Source organism: Amphibalanus amphitrite, unplaced genomic scaffold, assembly GCF_019059575.1.
Source record: "Amphibalanus amphitrite isolate SeventyFive unplaced genomic scaffold, NRLGWU_Aamphi_draft 001422F_arrow, whole genome shotgun sequence".
Taxonomy (NCBI): domain Eukaryota; kingdom Metazoa; phylum Arthropoda; class Thecostraca; order Balanomorpha; family Balanidae; genus Amphibalanus; species Amphibalanus amphitrite.
Window position 1 is genome coordinate 117,497 of NW_024882915.1, and position 25,165 is coordinate 142,661.

Sequence of the window (25,165 nt, forward strand, 5' to 3'; positions counted from 1 at the left end):
CCTGTAATTTTAGCGTATCTACTACACTTTTCAAAAATAGTACCGGACGCTGTTCCTCTTGTGACGTCATAGCTCCGTGACCTGACCTGACCCGGTCAAATTTCTTATACCATATGATAGCCAATACTTGCCCGAACATGCATGGGAAGTTTCATCACGATCCATCAACCGATGTCCGTACCACCGGCAGGAAACCTCGGACGTTGGCACTCAGTTTGTGAAAATCCGGCCAGAGGCTGTACCTCTTATGACGTCATAACTCCGTGACATGACATGACCCGATCAATTTTTTTTCGGCAAAAGATGCGCAAAGGTTGCCCCAGAGGGTATTGAAAATTTCAGCCCGCTACGACAAGCCGTTTAGCGTGCACTTCGAAAAAACCTCAGGGGGGGTTGATACAACCCCCCCCCCCCCTAGGCGTTCCCCAGCCAGCAATTCACTTGGGCTGAACTGTGGCAAACGTCGGGCAGCTTGGGCTTAGCTTGGGTTTGCCCACTTTGATCAAAACCAATGTATTTTTTACTAGGGCTGAGCTTGGGCATGCCGCAGCTATGCCCACGTGCGGATAGCAGTAGCTCAGCCCGACATCTGCCCACGCATCCAAAACAGGCTTAACTTGGGCGGAGCGCGGGCTGATCAAGCTGGCTGTGTCCTTCGGCTAACTGGAGTAAAGCCGGAGTTAAGCCATACTTGTTCGGCTGTTCGCGCATGCGCAGTTCTGCGCCAATCATGTGCAGCGTTTGTGACAGTCTGCGCGCTGTGCGACGAAACGACACACCGGTGTTTGGGCATTTGGTGGTTGATGTTTGGGCGCGTGTGACAGCGCGAAGAACGGATAGTGCTCATTGCTCTTATCAAGTGGACTGGCATGGAGTTTTACGGTAGGTAATTGTATTGAATGGTGCGCTTGATCGTATGTAAACGTCATTATTTTGACTGAGTTTCACGCCATCAAACATGAAGCTGAATAGCTGTTCAGCCTGGCGACTTACACCCTCGCTCAGAAAAGCCGCATTCCGTGCCTTTATGTATATCTTTGTGAAATACCAGCACTTCTGAACCAGGAAAATGAAATACAAAACACAAATATTTATCTACTTATCACCGAGCACGCTCATTCTCTGTCCGCGTTGAAAAATTCGAATGAATATTTTATACGGATCAATGAGAAGTGCTGTTACAGTATTAATGCAACAATAAGTTATTTTTCAAGCAAACATGCAATGTAAATTAAACCAATCGATCTCTTTTTCAGGTACGTACTTACCATTAGAGCAAATTGTTCCAAAAAAAATGGAATAGTTATACAAACCAGGACCGGGTGGACGCCGCTGTCGCCCTCGCCAAGTGGTTTAGCGGAAACTGCCTGCTTATAATTAAGTAGGTATACCTACATATACGGAAACTGCGCCGAAAGCTGGCCGACCACCTACTGCAGATGTGTGTGTGTGTGGAGGAGCCAGACGCCTCCAAAGCTCCCATTCACCAGAGTGAAGTTCTTTATAAACGATTGTTTGCTAATTGCTTTATGTCTTATGAGCGATTACTTGCTGTCCTTACTTTATGCTTTCGGTTAAGTGTTCAACCAAGTAGTGAACAGGTCGAAACGCCACGGGACAGTCACGTAACCACTTCTGTTCATGAAAACAGAGGAAGATGTTGGCGAAGGTCGGTCCAAGCGGCAGGCCCATACCGACGCCGTCTGTCTGTTTGAACAGGTCACCATTGAAAAGAAAGTAAGAATTGAGGGACGCTGTTTCTAACATAAGTCTAAAAAGGTTTTTGGTGAACTTGACAACAGAATCTTTTCCATTGAAGACATAATTGATACAGATATCGATAGTTTCACGAACAGGTATGTTGGTAAACAAGTTTTCTACATCGAAGCTAGCCATAACCATGTTGTCATCTAGAGTAACTTTCACTGGCGGATCCAGGGGGGGGCCACGGGGGCCATGGCCCCCCCCAAAGGCCTAAAGTGGCCTGTTTGGCCCCCCCCAAAACGTCAGAAAAAAATTCTAAGAAAATATACCTTGATGGAGGTTTTTTGCACTTGGTGAAGTAAAGTTTCCACAGTATAATATGGAAGCAATATGGTAGCAGTGAGGGTCAGTCAAAAGTTGCGCGAGCGGAGTCGACCTTCAAAAAAAAAAAACTGGTGTTGGCACGTGTTTATGGCGCGGCAGCTGGTAGTTGGCGGTGTTTCGCGTGGTGTGGCATCACAATCACTGGCGGATCCGGGGGGGGGGGGGGGGGGGTAGCACGGGAGCCTGTGGGGCCCCTGACAGGCCCGTGGTGCCCTTGCTAGGCCTGTGGTGCCCCTCGACCCTGGCAGGCCTGTGGTGCCTCTGGCGGGCCTAGGGTGCCCCTGCTAGGCTGCTGATGCCCCTGGGACCTGACAGGACTGTGGTGCCCCTGACAAGCCTTAAGTGCCCCCAACAGGCCCGTGATGCCCCCGACAGGCCCAAGGTGCCCCTGCGACCTGCGTGATGCCGTGATGCCTGCGAGGCCGGTGGTGCCCCTGCGAGGCCGGTGGTGCCACTGCGAGGCCGGTGGTGCCACTGCGAGGCCGGTGGGGCCCCTGACAAGCCCATGGTGCCCCTGCGAGGCCGGTGGTGCCCCTGCTAGACCGGTGGTACCCCTGGCAGGCCTGTGGTGCCCCTGCTAGGCCGCTGGTGCCCCTGGGCCCTGACAGGACTGTGATGCCCCTGACAGGCCCAAGGTGCCCCTGTAAGGCCGGTGGTGCCCCTGTAAGGCCTGTGGTATCCCTACTAGGTCTCTGGTGCCCCTTTGACAGGCCCATGGTGCCCCTGCGAGGCCGGCGGCGCCCCTGGCAGGTCTCTGGTGTCCCTGACAGACCTGGGGTGCCCCTGACAAGCCTGTGGGGCCCCTCACAGGCCCATGGTGCCCTTGCTACTTGCTAGGCCTGTGGTGCCCCTGGCGGGCTGGTGGTGCCCCTGCTAGGCCGGTGGTGCCCCTGACACGCCTGTGGTGCCCCCGGGCACCAAGGGGGGTCATGACCCATGTGGCCCCCCTTGGATCTGCCACTGATACATAATATATTGATTTGTAAAGGCGTTATGGCTTATGCAATATGCAATTGCAGGCACTTGATATGCCTCACTTATCCCTTATTGGGGGCTCTGGCGGGCTCCTGAGGGCCCACGTCTATCTCCGGGAGCCCTTGACAGGCTCCTTTGGGTCCTTTCAGTCCACTATAGCATAAGAGGTCTCCATGCGAGTCCTATACATCTGAGGGCGTACCCTGACGTCTGAGGTACCCAACTGCAGCTCCAATGGTCTCTTACACTGGCGGATCCAGGGAGGGGGCATTTAGGGCCATGCCACCTTCCCAGAGGTCTAAAGTGGCCCGTTTGCCCCCTCCCCTAAACGATAATGAAACATAGTTCAATCAGTGCGTGGCCTAGGAGCCGAGTTAGACAGGGGGTGTTTTACCACCTCCCGGCCCGCAAAGGGACCCAAGCACTGACTCAAAGCGGGTTAACTGGTCGACAAAAGCAATGGTAAGTGCTTACAAAGTAATATAAAGGCATGGGTCGGGTGGGCTACCATTTATATATTTTTTCTTTCTAGTTAAAAAAAAATCATAATGTCGGGGCTGTGACGAAAAATAAGTGGCCTAAATCCGATGAGAAAACAGGATTTGGGGGTACCCTAGGTTTGGCTCCAGCATGAGTTGGCCCCCCCCAAAACGCAAGCCTGGATCCGCCAGTGGTAACTTTAGACATGTCTTCAGCAAATTGGTAGCTGTTCTTCACAGTGAAGTCATTTTCAGTGTAAGGAGCAAGTATAGGAACAAGAAACTTCGCCAGTTTATATGTGGGTGTTTTACATGCCGAGAAGATAGGGCGGAGAGGAACCAAAGCCTTATGAACCTTCGGCAGTCCATAAAGTATGCCGGGATTGGAACCTGAGCAATATAAATGGCCGTACTCAGTTTCTGAGATCGCTGCAGTCTCTTTAAGTTTAGCCAAAAGCCTGTTCACCTTTCCTTCCACTTTGAGTACCTAATACCTTATGCAGTGGCTCCTTGATCTTAACAAACTTAGTTGCATCAGAGAGAATAGTGGTGAGCTTACCCAGGTAATCGTTTCGATCCAAAATCACGACACCCTTGCCCTTGTCCGGTCTGGTCACCACAATTGACTTGTCCGAGGCAAATTCTTTCAGCGTCTTGATGTCATCACGGGAAAAAATAGAAAATACTTTGCTGGGCTTGAAATCGTGATAGTATTTGTCACTTATTGTTCTAATCCTTCTTTTCACGTCGTCGAACTTGAACTGAGCTGGTAGTGGTAGATGGCTGATCGAATCAGCAAGCTTTTCGAAGAACAGGAAGTAGTTGCAAAAGTTCAGTTTCCATGTTGGTAGTTTAAAGTCCAGACCAAATGCAAGAAGAGTCTTGATGCGTGTTGGAAGTGTCTTTGATGATAGATTGAAGATCACCTTATCGGGGTCACATGGTGCGGTGTTGCTGGCGACACCGAGCCTTTGCAGTTTCTTGGAGTGTGTTTGTACAATCCTTTTCCTGTGTGCAGTGATGGTATCTTGCACTTCTTTTGAGAGCCAGAAGTATTGAAAGAAGGTAAGTGCCGTGGAAAGATGGCGTTTTTTTGCTTCACAGGATGCATCCAGCAAAGTGATTCTTCGTTTCTTTTCTTTGATTTCATGGTCAAGGAGATCGTTTTGAAAGTTGTGATATAACTTGGAGCCTTGAAGTGATTTTTTGTAAAGCTTAAATGTAAGAAACTTTGGATACACTTCAAATGCTTTGCATGTTTCAAGAAAAATTAAGTCTTCCTTGACCTTGACCCTTTTCTTCTCTTCATCGATGAGTTTGAAAGCGTCTTTCGTTGCTCGTCTTCCATGGTTCCGGTGGATCACATTGAAAAGGGAATCTCTTGGTAACCTTAAGAGCAGTATAAAACTCACAAGCAAGTAAGTTACTGAGTTTGTCATAAACTATTATATCGTAAATGTTCGTTCATTCCAAACCGGTTTCGTTTCATACAAGAAACATCATCAGTGGTACACTTCACAAGTGTCAGTGGTAACGGACAAACAGCACAATAATAAATACACACATATACAGTTGGTGCACACGCTAAACATACATGTGGTCCTACAGGGCGCGATCGATAAAAGGTCAATAACATGAAGAGCTACACATTGTAAGCAAGGTTACCTGACAACAGACAGGGGATATGCCGATGTTGTGCCATTAAGCCTTGGCTTCAGTTGATGGATGAAAAGTGATTCCAAGATCCTGAGAGAATGTGATGGCTCGCTGTCTAAAATGGTGAAATCGTTGAAGGAGACAGGGGTGTCACATGTGTGACTGTGATCGCGAATGGACGATTGTTTTGGAGTTGTTAGAATATTACCAGTGCGGTCAGAAATGCCCTTATGTTCACATACCCTGGTGTACAAGCGTACATAGGTGGAACCTATGTACGATTCCTCGCACGAGGAACAACGAAACTGGTACACTACACCAGAGCGGATGCACATAGGGACATTGTCTTTGAATTTAAAGAGACTTCCAATGGTAAATCTATTCCTGAGAACTATCTTGGGGCTTAGGTATGGGTAAAACTTCTTAAACATCTCAGTTAGCTCATTTTGCATATTGATCGAACCCTTACCTAGATATGGGAGGACAAAATACTTCTCCAACTTTGGAACTGTTGGTGCAGTCATACTGCGCTTATTGAACATCTTGTCGAGCACTGTCCGGATAATTGTTTCAATAAACTGCTTGGGGTAGCCGTTCTTTTGGAAGAAATCTCTGATGAAGTTCAGCTCTATATCAATCAATTTGTAATTGGAGCAAAGGCGGAAGGCACGAGTCACAGCCGAATAAACTATTGCCCTTTTGACGGTTTGTGGGATAAAACTGAAAAAGCTCAATCCCAAGCCTGTAAAAGTGGGCTTTCGGAAAACGGACATCTGAAGGCGGTTGTTTCGACGCACTACGTTCAGGTCAAGAAATGACAGACAGCCATTATTTTCGATCTCTTTTGTAAAACGGATTTTGGTGTGCTGACTGTTCAGGTAAGTAAGAAAATGATCTATATGAGTCTCGTCTTTGAAGATGATAAAGCAATCATCTACGTATCTTCTGTAGTGAACAGGTCGAAACGCCACGGGACAGTCACGTAACCACTTCTGTTCATGAAAACAGAGGAAGATGTTGGCGAAGGTCGGTCCAAGCGGCAGGCCCATACCGACGCCGTCTGTCTGTTTGAACAGGTCACCATTGAAAAGAAAGTAAGAATTGAGGGACGCTGTTTCTAACATAAGTCTAAAAAGGTTTTTGGTGAACTTGACAACAGAATCTTTTCCATTGAAGACATAATTGATACAGATATCGATAGTTTCACGAACAGGTATGTTGGTAAACAAGTTTTCTACATCGAAGCTAGCCATAACCATGTTGTCATCTAGAGTAACTTTAGACATGTCTTCAGCAAGTCAGCCACTACTTTCCTTTCGAAATGCTCGATGACCGGTTAACAGAGCATATGAGTGACCGTAGCAATTTTAAATATGCATTAAAACCACACAACCTGCTGAAAGTGCATTGGCTGCTCCTTGCTACTTGATCCAGTGTGAAGCAAAAACAAGATGAAGTCAAGTCGAGACTTGAGAAAACAGGAGCCGTCACTCGAGCCGAACCCGAGCAAAGCCACAGCAGTTTGCAATGTATAAACCCCATTCACTTCTATGGCTTAAGTCGGGATAGACAGGGCACACAGAGTGGGCTTGCCGGAGTTTAGCCCGCTCGGGCCCAGAGTAATTTCCATTATATAAATGGATTCACTGCTCGGGCTTAAATCGGGCTAACGCCAATCGTCGCTCAACTAGGGCTAAACTACGGCTGCCCGGAGCTCGCAGAGCGGGCATACCTCCGGCAGAGCATGGGCTTTAGTCGGCGTTTCTGTGTCATACGCCGACTTTAGCCCAAGCCCTAGCCGACTTTAGCCCGACTAAAAATCTCGGGCAATCCGCACTTGAGCCTGCTTGGGCCCGGAGCAAAATTGCTGGCTGGGTCTAGGGTTAAGGTCAAGGTCAGGTCATAACAGGTCACGAAAATATTATATCATCCGTCGGTCACGTGACACATATTTTATGATCCATTTAGGCCAAAAATTTTGAATTTGATGTCGTCTGTGTCATTCGAGGTCATTTTGAGTCAAATTTAGCTTAGGTCAGGTCACTTTCAGGTCAAAAGAGGTCAAATTTTGAAGTTAAAATTTTTCAACAAAAAAGGTGTCTATTGGATGCAGTTTGAGCTCAGGAACACGATGGCGCTATTCATATTGGCGTGCGACCTAAAATTCGTGCTGAAAAAAATGATTTGAAAAATTAATAATTATTAACTTTTTGCAATAATGCGTATAACTTAGCCATTTTTGAAGCTATTTAGCTAAAACTTGCTAAAGCTAGTCATAGTAATGCGTTCTATCACATATATTCCGGTTTTTTCGAAAAGTCAAAAAAATTTCTAAAAAAAATGTAAAAATATAAATTCTGAATTCTATTATGAAAATTTTTCAAAATTTTCAAAATTTCGAAAATCCGAGATAGCAGTTTGATAGCGCAGTCTATTCTGAGTTCTCTCATGCAAAGAAATTGGATCTAGCTTAACCCGCGACCTGGTGGGGGGGCTATTTTTGCCCCCCTCCAGACTTTTCGATATATCTCCAGAACCGCTGCGCCGATCGTCACCAAACTTTCAGTACCCTCCCGGACATCAATTTTACACATTGTGACCAAACATTTTCCCAAAGGCTATGAGAGGTTGGCCGGAAATGACGTCAGAGTGACGTCATGTTCTGCCGTTTTCGACCCAAAAAAAAAAAGGTTTCGCGGGACGAGCTGTCAGGCCTATAGCTTTGCAAATACAGAAAAATGACAAAAACATAAAAGCTGTAGAATTGACAGGGCTACAAAATTCCTATCTCGGATTTTTGAAATTTTTGGATTTTGACCCCCAAAAATCAAAAAAATATTTTTTTTTTTTTCAGGTCAAGGTCAGGCGAAAAAAGGTCAAATTAAAAAAATGATATAATCGTCGAAAAATCCAAAAAGTTTTTTGAATTTCGCAAAAACCGGAATATATGTGATAGTCCTTACCGACTTCCATCCACATACCAAATTTGAGATTGATACCTCTTTTTTTGGCGAAGTTACAGCGAAAAAACTGTTCAAAGTTGATGACGTCAAATTTTCAAACTCAATTTTTAGCAATTCTAGACCCCGTAGCGCAAAACAAAGACCACCATTAGACTCCACGTGACGAGCCGCATCGAATCAATACCCATTTTATGCAAAACTATTAACTTTAAAATTTGACCTTTTTTGGCCTGACCTTGACCTGACCTTGACCTGAACTTCACCAGAAAGTGACCTAAGCCGTACCTGATAGTCTTATAACTAACACCATTGAGTTGGAAATGAAAAATTGGCCATAAAATATGCATCACACAACCTTAGTAAAGTTGGGCTCATGTGACCTGACTTGTGACCCTTGGTGACCTGACCCGTGACCTGACCTGGTATTGTCAGTGACCTCTAATAGCAACATATCTACTAGGCAACTGACGCCCTATCGCTGATTCTCGACAAAATGCATTTTCTTCGGTGTTATAGCGCATTTCCTAGATGACCCGTGAATGGTGAAACATGTCATCTTTGACCTGACCTGTGACGTCATCGGTGAACCCGAGGTCAATGAAATTTGGTTTTCTTCGACAAATTTGACAGGCCTTTCGAACGCCGTTTGAATTTTGCGGATCCGTCCAGTAGTTTCGGGGATACGAGGGGGGGGGGCAAAAAATAGCCCCCCCCCCCCACCAGGTCGCGTTATAAACAGACCCCACGGCGCGGGTTAAAACTGAGCTCTTGAGAGCGATTGCCGTGGTTCAATGTTTTGCGTCGAAATCGGTTCAACATGACGTCACTCTGACGTCATTTCCGGCCGACTTATGGTAGGTACAAAGTTCAAATTTTGACATAAGGTGTCAAATTGATGAAGTCGAAGTTGCTGAAAGTGTGGCGTCGATACGTCAAGCGGTTTGGAAGTTATTGCAGAAAAACGGGAGGGGGGCTATAAATAGCCCCCCCCCCAGTGGGGCGCGGGTTAAAGTCCCAGGATGTTATTAGGTCATTAGTAGCTACAATTTGTACCTATATCTCGGAATTTTGATATCGGTGACCTAAGGTTAGGTCAATTTCTCGACCTCCCCAATTATAAGTCAATGCGGAAAAAAATTAACACCCTGTTTTTACCACTTAAACGGGTCGGAATGGCCCCATATACCATACATGACTTCATATAAGATCAACCTTCACTACCATGAGGTCTGTTTTGCTGTTGGGCAGCTGTAAGGTCATGTGACGTCATCAAAGGTCACCAAATATTTTTTTGCCAATAACTCCGTACAGGAACAGGGTACAGCCGCGCGGATGGTCTCATTGTGTTCAGATCGTCAAGGGCACATCGAATGATATACATGACTGACCTCGAGGTCACGTTCAACCTTTGACCTTGACCTTTCGAGGTCAAAAAATATATCATTCGATGCGGATTGACAAGAGGATCACGATGATGCCCTTAGTTTGTTCCTATCATGACTAATTCGAAAGTTATTCGAGAAAAGCTCTCCATATCAAGCGCCGCCATTTTGACTTTTCGACCCCTGTGACGTCATCTTTGACCTGACCTGAAAATAGCCTATGTAAAAATTGTAGACCTTGTCCGTGCGTGTCCGATGCCATTTACCGCTTGTCGCTATCTTGCTTCGTTCTTGAGATCTCGGGGGAGGGGGGGGGGGCGGTCATCCGCCCCCCCCCCCCCCGTCGGTACGAAGTTGGCGCAGACCCCCGTCGGTGCGAGTGTTAAACTTGGTGGATTGCATGATGTTATGGGCGCCTACAATTTTTATATCTCGGTTTTGTATATCCGTGACCTAAGGTCAGGTCAGTGGCGTGACCTTACCATTATAAGTCAATGGAGAAAAATGAAAATGCCTCTAGATCCGTGTGTACGCATAGGAGCAGTCCAAATATTTCAGAATCACAATGATTTGGACCACCCGTGACGACTAAGGTGTCTTTTTTGCTGATAGTCTCTAGAAAGGTCATCCGAGGTCATTTGAGGCTACAAACATATTTTTGCCAATAACTCTCGGTCGGAAAGAGATACGACGCTGGCGATGGTCTCATTGTGTATGTCTTGTTTTGTTGAGACGCATCGAATGATATGCAACATGACCTTTTCCGTTCAGGTCATGACCTTGACCTGAGGTAAAATTTTTAAGTTGACCTTTCAAGGTCGAATTATAGTTCATTCGACGCGTCTCGGCGTGAGGAACACGATTCTGGCAATAAAAATTTGGTTTTTTTTAGTCAAAAGTTATTGTCGAAAAACACATTTCGTAAAAACAGCTATTTTTGGAAATTTTGCCTTCTGGAGGCTAAACTGTTGACCCAAGGTCAATTTTGATAATGACCTTATCAAAAGAAGAGTTCAATAGCTATCGATTGCTTTTCCCAGCTTTTTTCTAGCTATCATAGTTCCTGAGATGATGGCATGTTTTCTGAAGTATATAATGACAATTCGCAAATTTTGAACTTTAATGACCTCTGGTGACCCCAATATTGCTCTAATATGAAAAATGAACGAAATACTTTCAAACGTACACATCGAGAGCTATCGACTGCTTTTTACTGCGTCTTTCTAGCCCTCTTAGTTTTTGAGTTAGAGGTGGGCGGTAGCATATGCCCCCCCCCCCACACTAGGGCGAAGTTGGCTGAGACCGCCACTGGGGCGCGGGTTAACCCGGCACCGCCTGGGCTATTTCCGTACCCAGTCCACGACAGCCTGGGGGGGGGGGTCGGATCCGTCCCCCCTGTTATCTCAGGAACCAATGGTCGTATCGAGCCCCGCGAAGCGGCGTTCGAGAGGTCTCTACGAGACCTTCCCAAAGCACTCTTAGCCCTCGCCGGCACAGGGGGGGGGGGGTGATGCAACCCCTCTAAGGTTTTTCGCGAATAACTCGCGTAAAAAGCGGCCGATCGCGACGAAACTTTCAGTACCCTCGCATTGATCAATTTTACACGTTCCCTTAAAATTTATTGACCCTGACCCCAATGACCTTTGACCTGTGACCTCTTTCCCGTGACCATGCTTGGCCGAAATCGCGATTCGGCGTATGTCGGCTCGCATTAGCCGCGCGTTTGCAAGCTTTTCGTGGTTTCAAACGTTCAAACATATGATTTGATGTTGCTCCCATACATTAGGGTGGGTGTCAAGGTCACCTGAAGGTCAGGTCAGGTCATTGACGTTTGGTGACCTCGGGTGACCTCGGTTCACTTTTTCAAGTTTTACATGTTTCTAGGCTAGTTTTTGGAGCTGAATTCGAATTTAGCAACCATTTGAACATTTACGAAGTAGTTTTGGTGCCTTCGTAACATGTTACGAAGCTGTCAGAGGCGGTTGACACGTATTACGAATACCCGTCACAACCCCTACCGGTTGACCTGACCTGACCTGACCCGACCTGGTCTAAATGCTTAAAAACATCATCTCTGATCAAAACTAACACGATATTCGTGATCAGCACCCCGGAAAACCACATAGCAGCCACACTTTACGACTTTCTAACAGGTCCCGATTTTCCCGGTTTTCGGGTCATTGACCTGAGCTGGAAGGTCACCCGATGACCTAGGACCTTAATATTAGGTATCATCGGCTTCCTCTCGTGACGGGCAACACGCTCGTTTTTTCCGCGAAGCTCTAGCTCGATCAGGGGCCAAACGCGAGGGGGGTCGTACCAACCCCCCCCCCCCTTGTGCCGTCGAAGGACGCAAAATGGCCTGTGCCGGCGAGGGTTAGAATTGGGTATCAACGGCTTCCTCTCATCACGGGCAACACGCTCGTTTTTCCACGAAGCGCTAGCTCGATCAGGGGCCAAACGGCAAGGGGGGTGTCCAACCGACCCCCCCTACACATTAGAAGCTGGCAAACGCCGCACACATGCGAGGGCTAAATTAGCAATATGTTAATTGTTTTATTAACTCGCGACCGCCGCGGGGGGAGGGTCGGGTCCGACCCCCTCCGTTTTTCTTGAATAACTTATGATCCGCTTACGCTATCAACTTGAAACTTGGCATACCTTCTCCCCTATCAATTTGACGTCTTCTGTGTAATTTTTAAGAAAATGTTTCAATTTTTTTAGATATATCGATTTTAGTGATGTAACTATAGGTGTTTTCAGTCAAAAAGTTTCAGTACATGCTGAAAAAATTGCCAAAAATCAAGGTTAAAAGTAAATTGCAAATTAAGAACATGATTAGACGCTGCTCAACGAGTTCTTTAGAATAGCTATGTCGGATTTTCCATAAAATGCGGTTTTCATCCCAAAAATTCAAAAAACTAAATTTTTGGGAAAACAGCTAATAAAATCCAAAATTTTGAGAATTTCCAAAAAACGGAATATATGTTATAGAGCTCTATTAGAACATAAGATGTCCCAAACTTCAACTTTTTATCTTGATTTTAAGCTCCCAAAATTGCAAAAAAAAAATAGCTCCAACATGCATAGGGCATGGTGACGTCATAAGCATTTTGGTGAATTAGAGGCACTTCTGAGCATCGCATGTGAAAACAAATGGCACCTCTAGATTCCTGGGACAAAGTTTGTCTAGAGAAGTGCATTTTTATGTCAAAAATAAAAAGTTGAAAAATTGACATTTTTTGGCTCTCGTTTAGTTATGTATGGTATAAACGATTTTTTATGCTTTCAATGCGCACTTAACTTATCACCAGCAGAGTGACTTAGGGTCACAGATAACCATTAGGGGAAGTTGGGGGAACGCCGAATACTTTTTTTTCTGACGCCCGTAGCACGCAAGGTAGACAACATAAGCTATTCTTGTTGGCGTCATTCGAGAGGCTAGTCTTTTATCTTTCAAACATACCAAGCGCATTTGATGAATTCGCATACCGTTAAGCGCAAAAACTAAAAATATCAAAGAACTGACTTTTTCGGCGTTGCCCCGGACTGCGGGGAGAGCCGAAAATGGGATAAATGATCTACGAGGAATGCCGACATTGATGTTTTGCCAATTTATCTCAAACTTTATCCAAAATTCATCAAAGCTGAGTCGCTGACACGCGTTTTAAGAGCTTGAGGACGCTTGGTGCACACTGGAAGTTATAATTGTGTGATATAATAAGAAAATGCCAGGTAAATCATTCCTTATAGGTAACAGGCCGTTGTGCCGGCTGAAAGTGTAATTTGTTTGACTAAAAATACGCGTTGCTATTCTACAGCAGTAAAGTCCACGTAGCGTGCTTTAACGTGCGTAATTGCACGTTTTCGGCATTACCCCAGCCAGCCATACTTTCATTTGCAGGCCCATAACTTTTAAACGTGCTGTATAAATTTCAAATAGGCAGCACACTTATGCAAAGACATGCTGAAGATTACTTGACCGAATTGGCCAGACAAACGGTAGCATAATGAGTAAGAAATGCAGCTTCAAAGGCGCATGTAGTACAAGGGACACGTACCTTGAAAACGCTTTTGGCGCCCTCACAGCCGAAGTATTCCAAATGACGACTCGTAACAAACATGCGATAATTGTAGTCACTTAAGCTCCAGAGCATCACTGAGACGTGGCATCCATGTCGTACGGTTTTAGAAATATCTCGAATTTCGGCTTTGCCCCAACTCCGGCATTGCCCCAACTTCCCCTACCATCGGATTCGGCGTGAAAAATAAACCATACAACATGTGTCGCACGCCCATGTAGCAGAAAGTGAAAACCGTGACCATTCGTGACCTGACCTGACCCAGACCCGAGCTTAGTGTGACCCCTATACGCACATGGTACCTTCACTAGGTCTTTGAGGTCATTTTTGGTGTGTTTCGAGCAGCAGCTATCGATTCCGCTGTCCGTAAGCCTAATCATGCAAAACCCCAGAATTTGACCTTTGACCTGACCTTGACCTGAAAGTTGACCTCAATCTTAAAATATTAAGGTCCTAGGTCATTGGTTGACCTTCCAGGTCAGGTCAATGACCCAAAGTCGGGAAAATCAGGACCTGTTAGAAAGTCGTAAAGTGTGGCTGCTTAAGGGTTTTCGGGTTGCTGATCACGAATATCGTGTTAGTTTTGATCACAGATGATGTCTTTAAGCATTTAGACCAGGTCGGGTCAGGTTAGGTCAGGTCAACCAGTAGGCGTCGTGACGGGTGTCCGTCTGTAGTACGTGTCAACCGCCTCTGACAGCTTCGTAACATGTTACGAAGGTACCAAAACAACTTCGTAAATATTCAAATGGTTGCTAAATTCGAATTTAGCTCCAAAAACTAGCCTAGAAACATGTACAGCTCGAAAAAGTGAACCGAGGTCACCAAAGGTCAATGACCTGACCTGACCTTCAGGTGACCTTGACATCCACCCAAATGCATGGGAGCAACATCAAATCTCATGGTTGAGCGTTTGAAACCACGAGAAGCTTGCAAACGCGCGGCTAATGCGAGCCGACATATGCCGAATCGCGATTTCGGATAAACATAGCCTCGAGAAATAGGTCACAAGTCAAAGGTCACTTGGGTCAGGGTCATAAATTTTCAGAGGAGGTAGAAAATTGATCAACTCGAGGGTACTGAACGTTTTGTCGCGATCAGCCGCTTTTTGCGCGAGTTATTCGCGAAAAACCATGGGGGGTCCATCCGACCCCCCCCCCCCCCCCCCTCCTACACATGCGAGGGCTAACCCTCGTCCGTATACACAGAAAATGAAGATCGCGAGTGGCCAATAATGCCCAAAGAACCCATGATTCAACCGAATTTAATCGAATAAATTGTAACATGGCAAGTTAGGGAAATGTTTGGCGTAGCTGAAAAATATGATTTTCGTGTTTCTGTCAAAATTGGCCCCTATAGAATTGTCCAATGTCGTGACATTTCCATGTCATAAAATGACTGTCGGGTACTTGCAAGTTCAAACGCCGCTAGCTTACTTCATTTTATACAAACTGCAAAAGAAAAAAAAATCATGAACATGGTCCCCAAAACGCGCTGCTTCTAATGCCAGGTCACAGAAAGACTCATTTCTTTTGGTTAACCGGTAATCTAGTGGCCTGCGTCTCTCCCAGCGGCCCCGTCCCACTCCCAGCGGCCCCGTTCCGCTCACAGCGGCCCCGTTCTGTTCCGCTCCCAGCTGCCCCGTTCTCTTCCCTGTTGCCCCGTTGCGTTCCGTTCCCCGTTGCCCCGTGCCACTCACAGTTGCCCCGTTCCGTTTCAGTCGGAGGAGCAGACTGTGACGGTGACGGTGAGGCCGTTGCCCCGTTCCTGTCACAGCGGCCCCGTTCCGTTTCAGTCGGAGGAGCAGAGTGTGACGGTGACGGTGAGGCCGTTGCCCCGTTCCTGTCACAGCGGCCCCGTTCCGTTTCAGTCGGAGGAGCAGAGTGTGACGGTGACGGTGAGGCCGTTGCCCCGTTCCTGTCACAGCGGCCCCGTTCCGTTTCAGTCGGAGGAGCAGACTGTGACGGTGAAGGTGAGGGACGCCAACACGGCCTCTCCTCAGCTCTCCAGCAGCTCCTACTTGGTGCCAGTGTCGGAGAACTACCCCACCCAGCTGGCCATCTTCGCACTCAACATCAGCGCTACAGGTGAGAACAGTTCGGCGACACCTGAGAGCGGGCGCCGTACGGCACCTGAGAGCGGGCGCCGTCTGAGCCAACGGCACCTGAGGGCGGGCGCCGTCTGAGCCAACGGCACCTGAGGGCGGGCGCCGTACGGCACCTGAGAGCGGGCGCCGTCTGAGCCAACGGCACCTGAGAGCGGGCGCCGTCTGAGCCAACGGCACCTGAGAGCGGGCGCCGTACGGCACCTGAGAGCGGGCGCCGTCTGAGCCAACGGCACCTGAGAGCGGGCGCCGTACGGCACCTGAGAGCGGGCGCCGTCTGAGCCAACGGCACCTGAGAGCGGGCGCCGTCTGAGCCAACGGCACCTGAGGGCGGGCGCCGTACGGCACCTGAGAGCGGGCGCCGTACGGCACCTGAGAGCGGGCGCCATCTGAGCCAACGGCACTGGAGGGAAACCTTTCAGCGATGACCAATTTAAGCTATTGACTTTGTTTGTTTGTTTGTTTGTTTGTTTGTTTGTTTATTTAATAATCACCAACGGGCTTGCACCTAATGACAGGTGAAGTCGGACAGTAAAATTATAAAAACATACACTAACACACGACACTGACACACCGGACACCCCGACACTCACATGCACGTAAATCCTACCATTCGGAGGAGCTATGTATAGTCTCTCTTGAAAGTATCGCGACTCTGAGGGGAGGGCGCCATCTGTCTCAGCCGCGGTTGGGCGGAAAGTTTGAGAGCCGCTGGTAGCTTTGACCGAGGCCTGACACGCGGTGGCAGCCGGTGCGGCGGGCGAGGGGAGTGGTTGCGTAGGGATGGGGGGCGGGGGGGGGGGCGGGCGGTCTCCGTGCGGTAACTTGTGATGGCAGTAAGCATGTGGTCAACGGGAGCCACCCTACTCGTAGAGGATTTGTTGAGATTTGTTTCATTACAAAGTTGAAAATTTGATCCGTCATCGGCACGACTACCTGCTACCACAGGTTTTTGGTATAACCCAGAAACCAGTGCACGAAGACGAAAAAAATCAGTTGCACCCGCTAACAGAATGCATCCGTGGTTGCAGGTGCACCCGCGAGCGGATTCCAATCACAAAAATATATGCTCTCTAGCCACATAGTCCTTTATTTGAACGTGCTCTCTGTTTTAATGAGCCGGCTAGCGAACAGCGACAAAAAATATTGACCGTCCAGCTGTTTTCTTTTTAAAAGCCTTATTTGATGCCAGGTTACCGCCCCCGCCCCCTCCCATGACCTGTTTACGTCGTTTAGAAGGCTTCTTCAGAGTATGGTTATGACAGAAATTTGCTTCGTGGTGATTTTACGTGTTTTTTTTTGTTTTTTTTTTTTTTTGTTGGGTTAGGCCCTTTCGGTCGACAAGACCATTGCAGAGCCGGAAGGAAGATAGGAATTAGGGGGAGACATTGGTCTGGGCAGGCACCCTAGTGAGTCGCCGGGGCTGAGCCCGTCTAAAGGACAGGCCACCCAGCCCCAAGGCACTCACTGCACCCAGCTACGGGGCGCGCTCCCTCAGGAGCAGCGGTGCCGCTCCAAGGGAGCAGCCCGCATGAGATAAAGTTGCCTGTCCAGCCCGGAGGAGGGTAGCGGCGTGGAGGAGAAGGATTTCAGTATCCTGAGGATAGAAGCACGGATAGGTGATTTTACGTGTTACGCACACTGTGTTAACAGTGATCGGCGCCCACCAAGACAGACCAATGAGCGCCCGACTGGTGAACCCAAGCGGCGCCGGTATCCGCCTGGGGCGGTGGACGGGGTCAAGGGAGAGCGATACGAGCATGACCCCTGGCCGGCCTCCACCTGTTTCGACCCAGTTGTCAGCAGCTGGTGCCTGCGTCATACAGCAGTTCTTTTGCCGCTGGCGTAGGATCGTGTTACAGCGTACGTTTTATGATACAGGCCACGACCTCACTGCTGGGGTCCTCAAACTGAATGGAATAGTTCGCCGAGCCGCCGCAGCCCGTGAAGCGATACTTTCAAGAGAGACTATACAGTGGGTCTATTTAAGATCTCCAGAGCCACCACGTGGCGCTACGGTCGGGGTAGGGCGAGTCCAAATCCCGAGGGAAGTGAGGTCACCGGTCATTGTGGGGGAAGGAGGGAGGGGAGTGACGCGGTATCACGGCGCATGGGGCGTGCGTAGCGCCGGGGGTGGGCCGCCCAGGGCCGCCCGCCACTGCGCCGAGGCTGAGGGGAGGAGATGATGGTTGCGGGCAGGGGTAGCCAGTAACAGTTGGTAGCATTAGGCCAAATGGGCGCTCAAAAACTACTACCCCATAGGGTTTGCATGTTAAATCGACCTTTTTCAAGCGAGCCCCACACGTAAGCTAAAAGATAAATTGCCAATATTATTGTGGGGAAAGGTAGCCTAAAGCTTCCCCTACAACCTTTTCATCTAGCGTTTTTCGATGCGGAGGCCATAACAGGTCCAAAAAGCATTGGGCGCTGCCCGAGGTACCAAAAGCCCCTCCATGAGGGCACTAGTTCGTGCGCATGCGCACATTGCCTCAACCCTGTACTAGCGTAAGTTAGCGATACTGCTCACGGAGTCGATCAGCCAATGAGCGTCCCCGATTACATTAATAGATGTCACTAGCATCACGTAAATCCTGCTTGCGAACACGTTTTAAGAATGAAACAGCTGCGCCATTTCCGCCTTCCATAGATTCCTTCCATCTTAGTATCAACTATAGGCTTTTCAACTAACTTTATTCTAAGTTTTAAACTATGGTTAGTATGTTATTTCTGGTTCATATAATTTAAAAATAACTGCTTTATGAATCTGGCTTTACTCGTCAGAATGGAATACGCTATTTATTCCATATTCAAAAAATATATCACCTTCTATGAAACTCATCCAGGTAAAATGGGCGCTTTCCGCGTCGTTGGTGTACCCGTTGTTCTATATACCCTGGTTGCGGGTGCGTTCACTCCGGTATGGTGGTATCCTGTTCATGTGGAACCGGCAAGAACGCGACTGAAGGGAATCATTATCTCAAACAAACGGGCAAGCCAGAGGCAGCGTCAGTTCCATCCAGCCAAAATGTTGAACAGTGATAATTGAAATCTAGGACGTATTCATAGCATGCAACTTTTCAGTCGATAGTAGCATGATGCTTTTCATGATGCATGATGAGGCTTTTCTAAACTGTTATTTGAGTTAGATATTTTTCATTTGGCACGTTCAGTTTTGGTGGGTTTTATCGGGTCGAAAAGAATAAGAAAAGAAAAAAGACTTTTGCCTTGTACGATTTCACGAATTCGATTTAAGGCCGGAACACAGCACACGCTTGCAAATCGCGTCGAACTCGCGTCAAGCGCGGAAATCGCTTCGTTCGCTGTGTTTTCACTTGCAATTCAGCTCACAACTCGCGTCGAAAACGCGTCCCGCTTGGAAAACGCTTTGCGCTCCCAACTCGCGGCTGAAACGCGTTGATTATTGACCTTTGACACTTGACCTTTGCACGTGACATCTTAGTATATCCATGCGTCTGTTTCATGATAAAATTTTATGCGGCGTTCTTTCGATGAAATTTTTTTAGCTTTGGTATTTTAAATGACGTTCTCCTCGATCATTAATTAAAATCAGCACAGGTTAAATGTTACTTTTTTTGTAGGAAATTCCTTACAAACAGTTGATGCCATGCCACACAGGTGTCTTTGCCACTTTGCCACATCATGCCACTTTGGAACTTAACTATAATTTGTTCCGTCAATTTTAGTATTTTAGTAAGTATTTGTTTACCACGTATCATGGTCACAATCGGTTGTTCAGAAGTTTTTCAAACGAATACATCACCGCTCTTGCAAATCTAAAAACTGTTATCGTTCAATCTAATCTAGCAATTCATTCAATCTAATAATCCAACGATTACCATCCGTAAGTAAACTACATGTCTCTCCTTTTGCGTTATGCAAATCACAGGACACTGGCGGATCCAGCTCAGAGTTTTGGGAGCGGCAAACCATAACAGTTAGCGTTTCTTTCCATGCACCGTCTATAGGCGTAAAGTTAAAATTTTGCCGTTTGGGAGGGGCAAATGCCCTATTTGCCCTCCCCTGGATCCACCACTGTCACAGGATATACTTAACCCTCGCCCGCACATGCCATTTTCCCATCCTAGAACGCACATGGGGGGGGGGGCATCCTCCCGCGCCATTTCGTTCCTGTTGGAGATAAAGCTTCGCGGTAGAGTCCAAAAAGATTCTTTGGGACGAGACAAATTCAATGATACCCATTTTTACCTTATCAGGTCAGTCATTGACCTTCCAAGTCAGGTCAAACTAAAAAATGTTGCTGTTTTGGGTCACCGTTGGATATCAAGTGCGCTGCTCATCATATACAGGTACCCATCATGTAGGTACGGTACCGATGACGATGCCGTTTTGTGGTGCCAAGCCAGCTAGAACCTCTTTGTCACACTATCCGACCAGGTTTTTGCTGCTGAGGTCATTTCAGGTCAAGTTAGGTCAAGGTCAATGATATGTGTTTGCATGTCTGTGAGTGTATGTGTGTATACTGATGTGTGCACCGATTGTTTATGTGTCCATGTTACAGGGAGTTTGAGAAATCCGTGAGTTTGCAAACTCCCTAGTGAGTTTGCAAACTCCCTGACCCATCAGTGACTTTGCAAACTCACTAGGTAGTTTGCAAATTCACTAGGGAGTTTGCAAACTCACTGACCGGTCAGGGAGTTTGAGAAATTCCAGAACGATTAGGCCAAATAAAATCAAATGTGTAAGATGAGGGTGGCATACGTGCCGCCCGTGATGTTAAAACAAAAGCGACTAGTGGTACGGCCTATATAACCGTCGCACGCTGACAAAAAGCTTACAAATCTTTCATTGTTTTACCGAAAAATGCTACTCGCGGCTATGTAAAGGGGAGGTTCGGAGCAACGTGCTCCTCCGTTCCGTCGTTTCCATCCTCAGGAATCAGGATGCTGAAATCCTTCTCGTCCACGGCCACGCCGAAACCTCCACTCCGGGCTGGACAGGCACCTTTATCTCATGCGGGCTGCTCCCTTGGAGCGGCACCGCTGCTCCCGAGGGAGCGCACCCCGTAGCCGGGTGCAAAGAGTGCTTGGGGGGCTGGTCGATCTGTCAATTCGGACGGGCTCAGCCCCGGCGACTCTGCATATAGGGTGTCTGCCCAGACCAATGTCTCCCCCTATAATTCCTATCATTCGTTCGACTCTGAAATGGTCTTGTCAGACCGAAAGGGCCTAACCCAACAAAACAAAAACAAACAAGCAGCGTGCGCCAATCACAGCTGGGCTGGCTGCCAGCAGCGCCGGCTCTCGATGACACGTCTATGGCGGAGTTGGAATGGGCGTGAATTGATGCGTGTGCCTGTACTTTAGCATAAGTGACCAACAATGAGCTGTTTCTACTTTGATATATTTAGCCTGACTCTGGAATAGCCACACTTGAGTGGAACGGGTCTAATTGGGACGTGAACTAAATAAATGTATAACTAAATAAAGCGGCGGTACATGCATGGGTAACTCACTGAGCAGTTTAAAATAAAAAAGGTATTTATGGTGTGCATATGATCTATAACCTCCACGTCTATGGCGGAGAGGTTATAGATCACATATAGATATAGGTTATAGATCATACAATACAATACAATATAAGCTTTTTGTCAGCGTGCGAGGCCTTAGAGCTAGTACATCGTCGAGTTTGCGGGGCGTCGAAGGTTCAGCTACCGTGCAGCCATGCAGTACAACGCTCTGCCCAGTGATTTTCCGGACATGTCAACAAACAAGTTCAAATCATCGCTCAAACGTCGCTTTCAACACTGATTTAGGCTTATGCATATGGGTTGCATGTATGTCAGCTGAAATCTATTCATGCATAGCCATGCGTTTTGGTGAGTTTTGTGTGATATGTTGAGTGTGATGTCTTTTTGTTCCATTCTCATATGACGCGGGAGCGTAATAGCCACAACTACCTGTGGATGCCCCCCAGATGTTAAATACAATACAATACAATATAAGCTTTTTGTCAGCGTGCGAGGCCTTAGAGCTAGCCTCCTTTGTTTTAACATCACGGACGGCACGTATGCCACCCACATGCTGCACACTTGTTTTCATTTGGCCCAATCACTCTGAAATTTCTCAAACTCCCTGACCGGTCAGTGAGTTTGCAAACTCCCTAGTGAATTCGTAAACTCCCTAGTGAGTTTGCAAACTCACTGATGGGTCAGGGAGTTTGCAAACTCACTAGGGAGTTTGCAAACTCACGGATTTCTCAAACTTCCTGTAACATCCATATTACATGAAATCATGAAATGAGAAGGTTTAACCAAAAATACAGTCAAAGAAACTTCACGAAAAGTAAATTCAACTTGACTAAATCGCAATGATTTTAGATGACATAGGTTGACCTTGACCCTGACCTTGACATCTGTACATCGTCGAACAACATGTTCCATGATAGGTGGAAGGTAAGACTGGCAAAAAAGGCCGAAATCAAGGTGTCAAAAGCTGACAAGACCCATAGCCAACGCAAGATAATAGGTATTTGTCATTTGGGTCATGACATGACCTGAAGAACAAGGTCATATCTCCGAAACCAAAAACCACAGAAACTTAAAATTTTTTCAGTGGACATCAAGAAAGGATAGAGGAGCAGCTATACGAAACCAGGCTTCTAGCTCTAAAAATGTTGAGTGCAGAGCAGAAAAACTACCTGGGGGGGGGGGGAGGATGGCAACCTCCTCCTCCCCCATGTGCGGGCGAGGGTTAACATGACATTGCAGTCTTGTTTAACCCGCGCCCCGTTGGGCTCTGCCGAGCAACGCGCCCGGTTGGGGGGGGCCATTTTGGCCCCCCCCTAAGATCTCGAGAACCACGCAACATAGCGACAAGCGGTAAACGGCGTTGGATAGCCCCAACGGGGAACTACCTTGTGACCCAATTTTATTGACCTAGGTCAAACCGATGACGTCACAGGTCAGGTCAAAGGTCCAATTTTCACCGTTTACAGGCACTTCAAGAAATGCGTTGTAAAATCGAGTAAAATGCATTTCATTGAAAATCATCGATGGGGAAATGTTCTTCAAACACATATTTTGCTATTTGAGGTCACTGATACCAGGTCAGGTCACAGAGGTCAGGTCACGGGGGGGTCACAATATGAAAGTGTCGTGTGATACATGTTTTATGGTCCATTTTACATGACAAATGCGATTATATGGGTCAGGCAGCCTTTGGGGCCAGCTTAGATCACGTTTTGGTCAAGGTCAGGTCAAGGTCAGGTCAAGGTCAGGTCAAATTAGGTCAAATTTCAAAGTTAATATTTTTGCATAAAATGGGTATCGAATCGATGCAGCTCGTCACGGGGAGTTCAATGGTGGTCTTTGTTTTGCCGTACGAGGTCTAGAATTGCTAAAAATTGAGTTCAAAAATTTGACGTCATCATTTTTGAACAGTTTTTTCGCTATAACTTGGCCAAAAAACGAGATATCGATCTGAAATTTGGTATGTATATAGAAGAGCGCTGGGACTATCACATATATTCCGGTTTTTTTCGAAATTCGGAAAAATTTTGGATTTTTTCAAAGTTTTTCTAAAAAAATCAATTTTTTGATTTTTTTTGGGTCAAAAACCAAAAATTTTGAAAATCCGAGATAGCAGTTTTGTAGCGCCGCCTTTTGTCTACTAGACCATATAAAGAACTTTGAAATTGCTTGATAACTGTAGATTTGGTGAGCGTTTCAAGATTGCATGTTTTTTGCTCATTTTTGCTCGAACATGACCTCAGTGTGACCTCAATAACTCCTGACCTAAGGTGACCTAAGACTTGAAATTTGGTGTGAAGGTGTCAAATTGATGCCCGGGAAGGTACTGAAAATTTGGCGGCGCTGCGCGCCGCCGTTTTCTTGCTATTCAGGAAAAACCACAGGGGGGGGGCCAAAATGGCCCCCCCCCAACGGGGCGAGGGTTAACCCGCGCCCCTGTTTAACCCGCGCCCCCGCTGTAGCTCGAAATTGGCGACATACTTCTGCACTCTCTCAAGGCTGACAGGTGTAGCATTCATTTTACTTTCTTATGCAGCAAGCTGAAAATGATAGAGCAACTACTTATGCTTGAATTTGTCGTTCTACAAAGGTCTGCAAAGCGGCTAAATTGCCCCGCTAGCAGGGTTATTTGGCCGGTGGGGTAGAGCAATTTGGCCGGTGTTAATTTGAGGCCTGGATTTTATGTTACGGGCAAGTTAGCTTCAGCGCCATCAGTGGCATGTGTCCTTTACGCATTTTTAGGCTGACTCGATGTCGGACTTATCTTCGAATGATTTTGACTCAGGTCTTACACGTATTTCAGCATTTTCCCGCACAACTGAAAATGCGCTTCCTTAGCATAGGTACACTGCTAAATCAAACATTTGCATTTTATTTGTGGTGAGAAAAACGTTAACTGTTTATTCTAGTAAGGAAATAATCGACTAATTTCAATTAAAAAATTATTAGCAATCAAAGAAACTACTCAGCTCAGTCTCAAATCCTCACAAGTCACATCTCATAGGCCTCCGATGTCTGCAAACGAGTTGTTAATAGTGTTTACTAGCTGGAGATGTGACTATCAGTTTGGTTTGAGCAGATCCCTAGCAACTTCGTCGTGCTGCTTTGAGCTGTGTCTTGATGAGCGCCTAGGAGACAGACTGTGCCGCAATGCCACCGCCAACGGCTATAATCCCAACCAGCTCGGTACGACGACCTTATCATTACATAGGTGGCGGAACCGGGAACGGAGGGGGGGGGCACCGGCCCCCCTTGATTTTGCCATTTTAACATAAGCCCTATGGGTGTTGCATGGAAAGAATGGGCAGTGCCCCCCCCCCCCGCAAACACACACTTAATTAATTGAAGGTGTTTCGCCGCTACTGCTTATCAAGTCGGCCGTTCCAGCATAGCGATCCTGAGAGCACCGTCAAAGCTGTTCCACTAGCACCGGCAAAATTACCCCCATTGCCATTCTGAAAAGTTTTGTCTACAAAGTCGTTGTGGTTTTACGGAACTAGATGAAATTACTCTTGAAAACGCTGAACATCTAAGCAATGGGACCACAATGTCAAAATTTGTCTACAGCCCGAAATTTACATGCCAGGCATATAATTTTTTGAACGGAAGTAAAAGCTACCATTTTTCTAATCAAATTTATGTTTTACTGATTTTGAAGAAAATTACGAAGGGGAGGTTTTTGAGAAAAAATCCACGGATTCCTCATTTTATGTTGACCGCAGTACAAGATACGTGTTAAGATTTCTTTAAACATCGAAACATAAAAACTAAACAATTTAATACATTTTACGTATAAAATTGTCAATCAAATGAATACCGATGTGCTGAAAGCAGGAGACCACGCCGGTATTTAGTTAAAATTGCCGTAAGCCAAGGTGCTTTATTTGGTTTCCATGGTTACTGACGCTATTACGCTTGCATTTCGCG

The 25,165-nt window shown here is 46.9% G+C and overlaps 1 protein-coding gene across 3 annotated transcripts in view; it reads left to right on the top strand.

Moving 5' to 3' along the window:
- LOC122372947 (protocadherin-16-like) overlaps positions 1 to 25,165 on the top strand; it is an 82,942-nt gene that overhangs the window by 31,543 nt on the left and 26,234 nt on the right. For all 3 annotated transcript variants that reach the window (XM_043350633.1, XM_043350632.1, XM_043350634.1), the window contains exon 5: positions 15,571 to 15,712. In XM_043350633.1, coding sequence (XP_043206568.1) covers positions 15,571 to 15,712 — 142 coding nt within the window. The remainder of the gene's footprint in view (positions 1 to 15,570; positions 15,713 to 25,165) is intronic.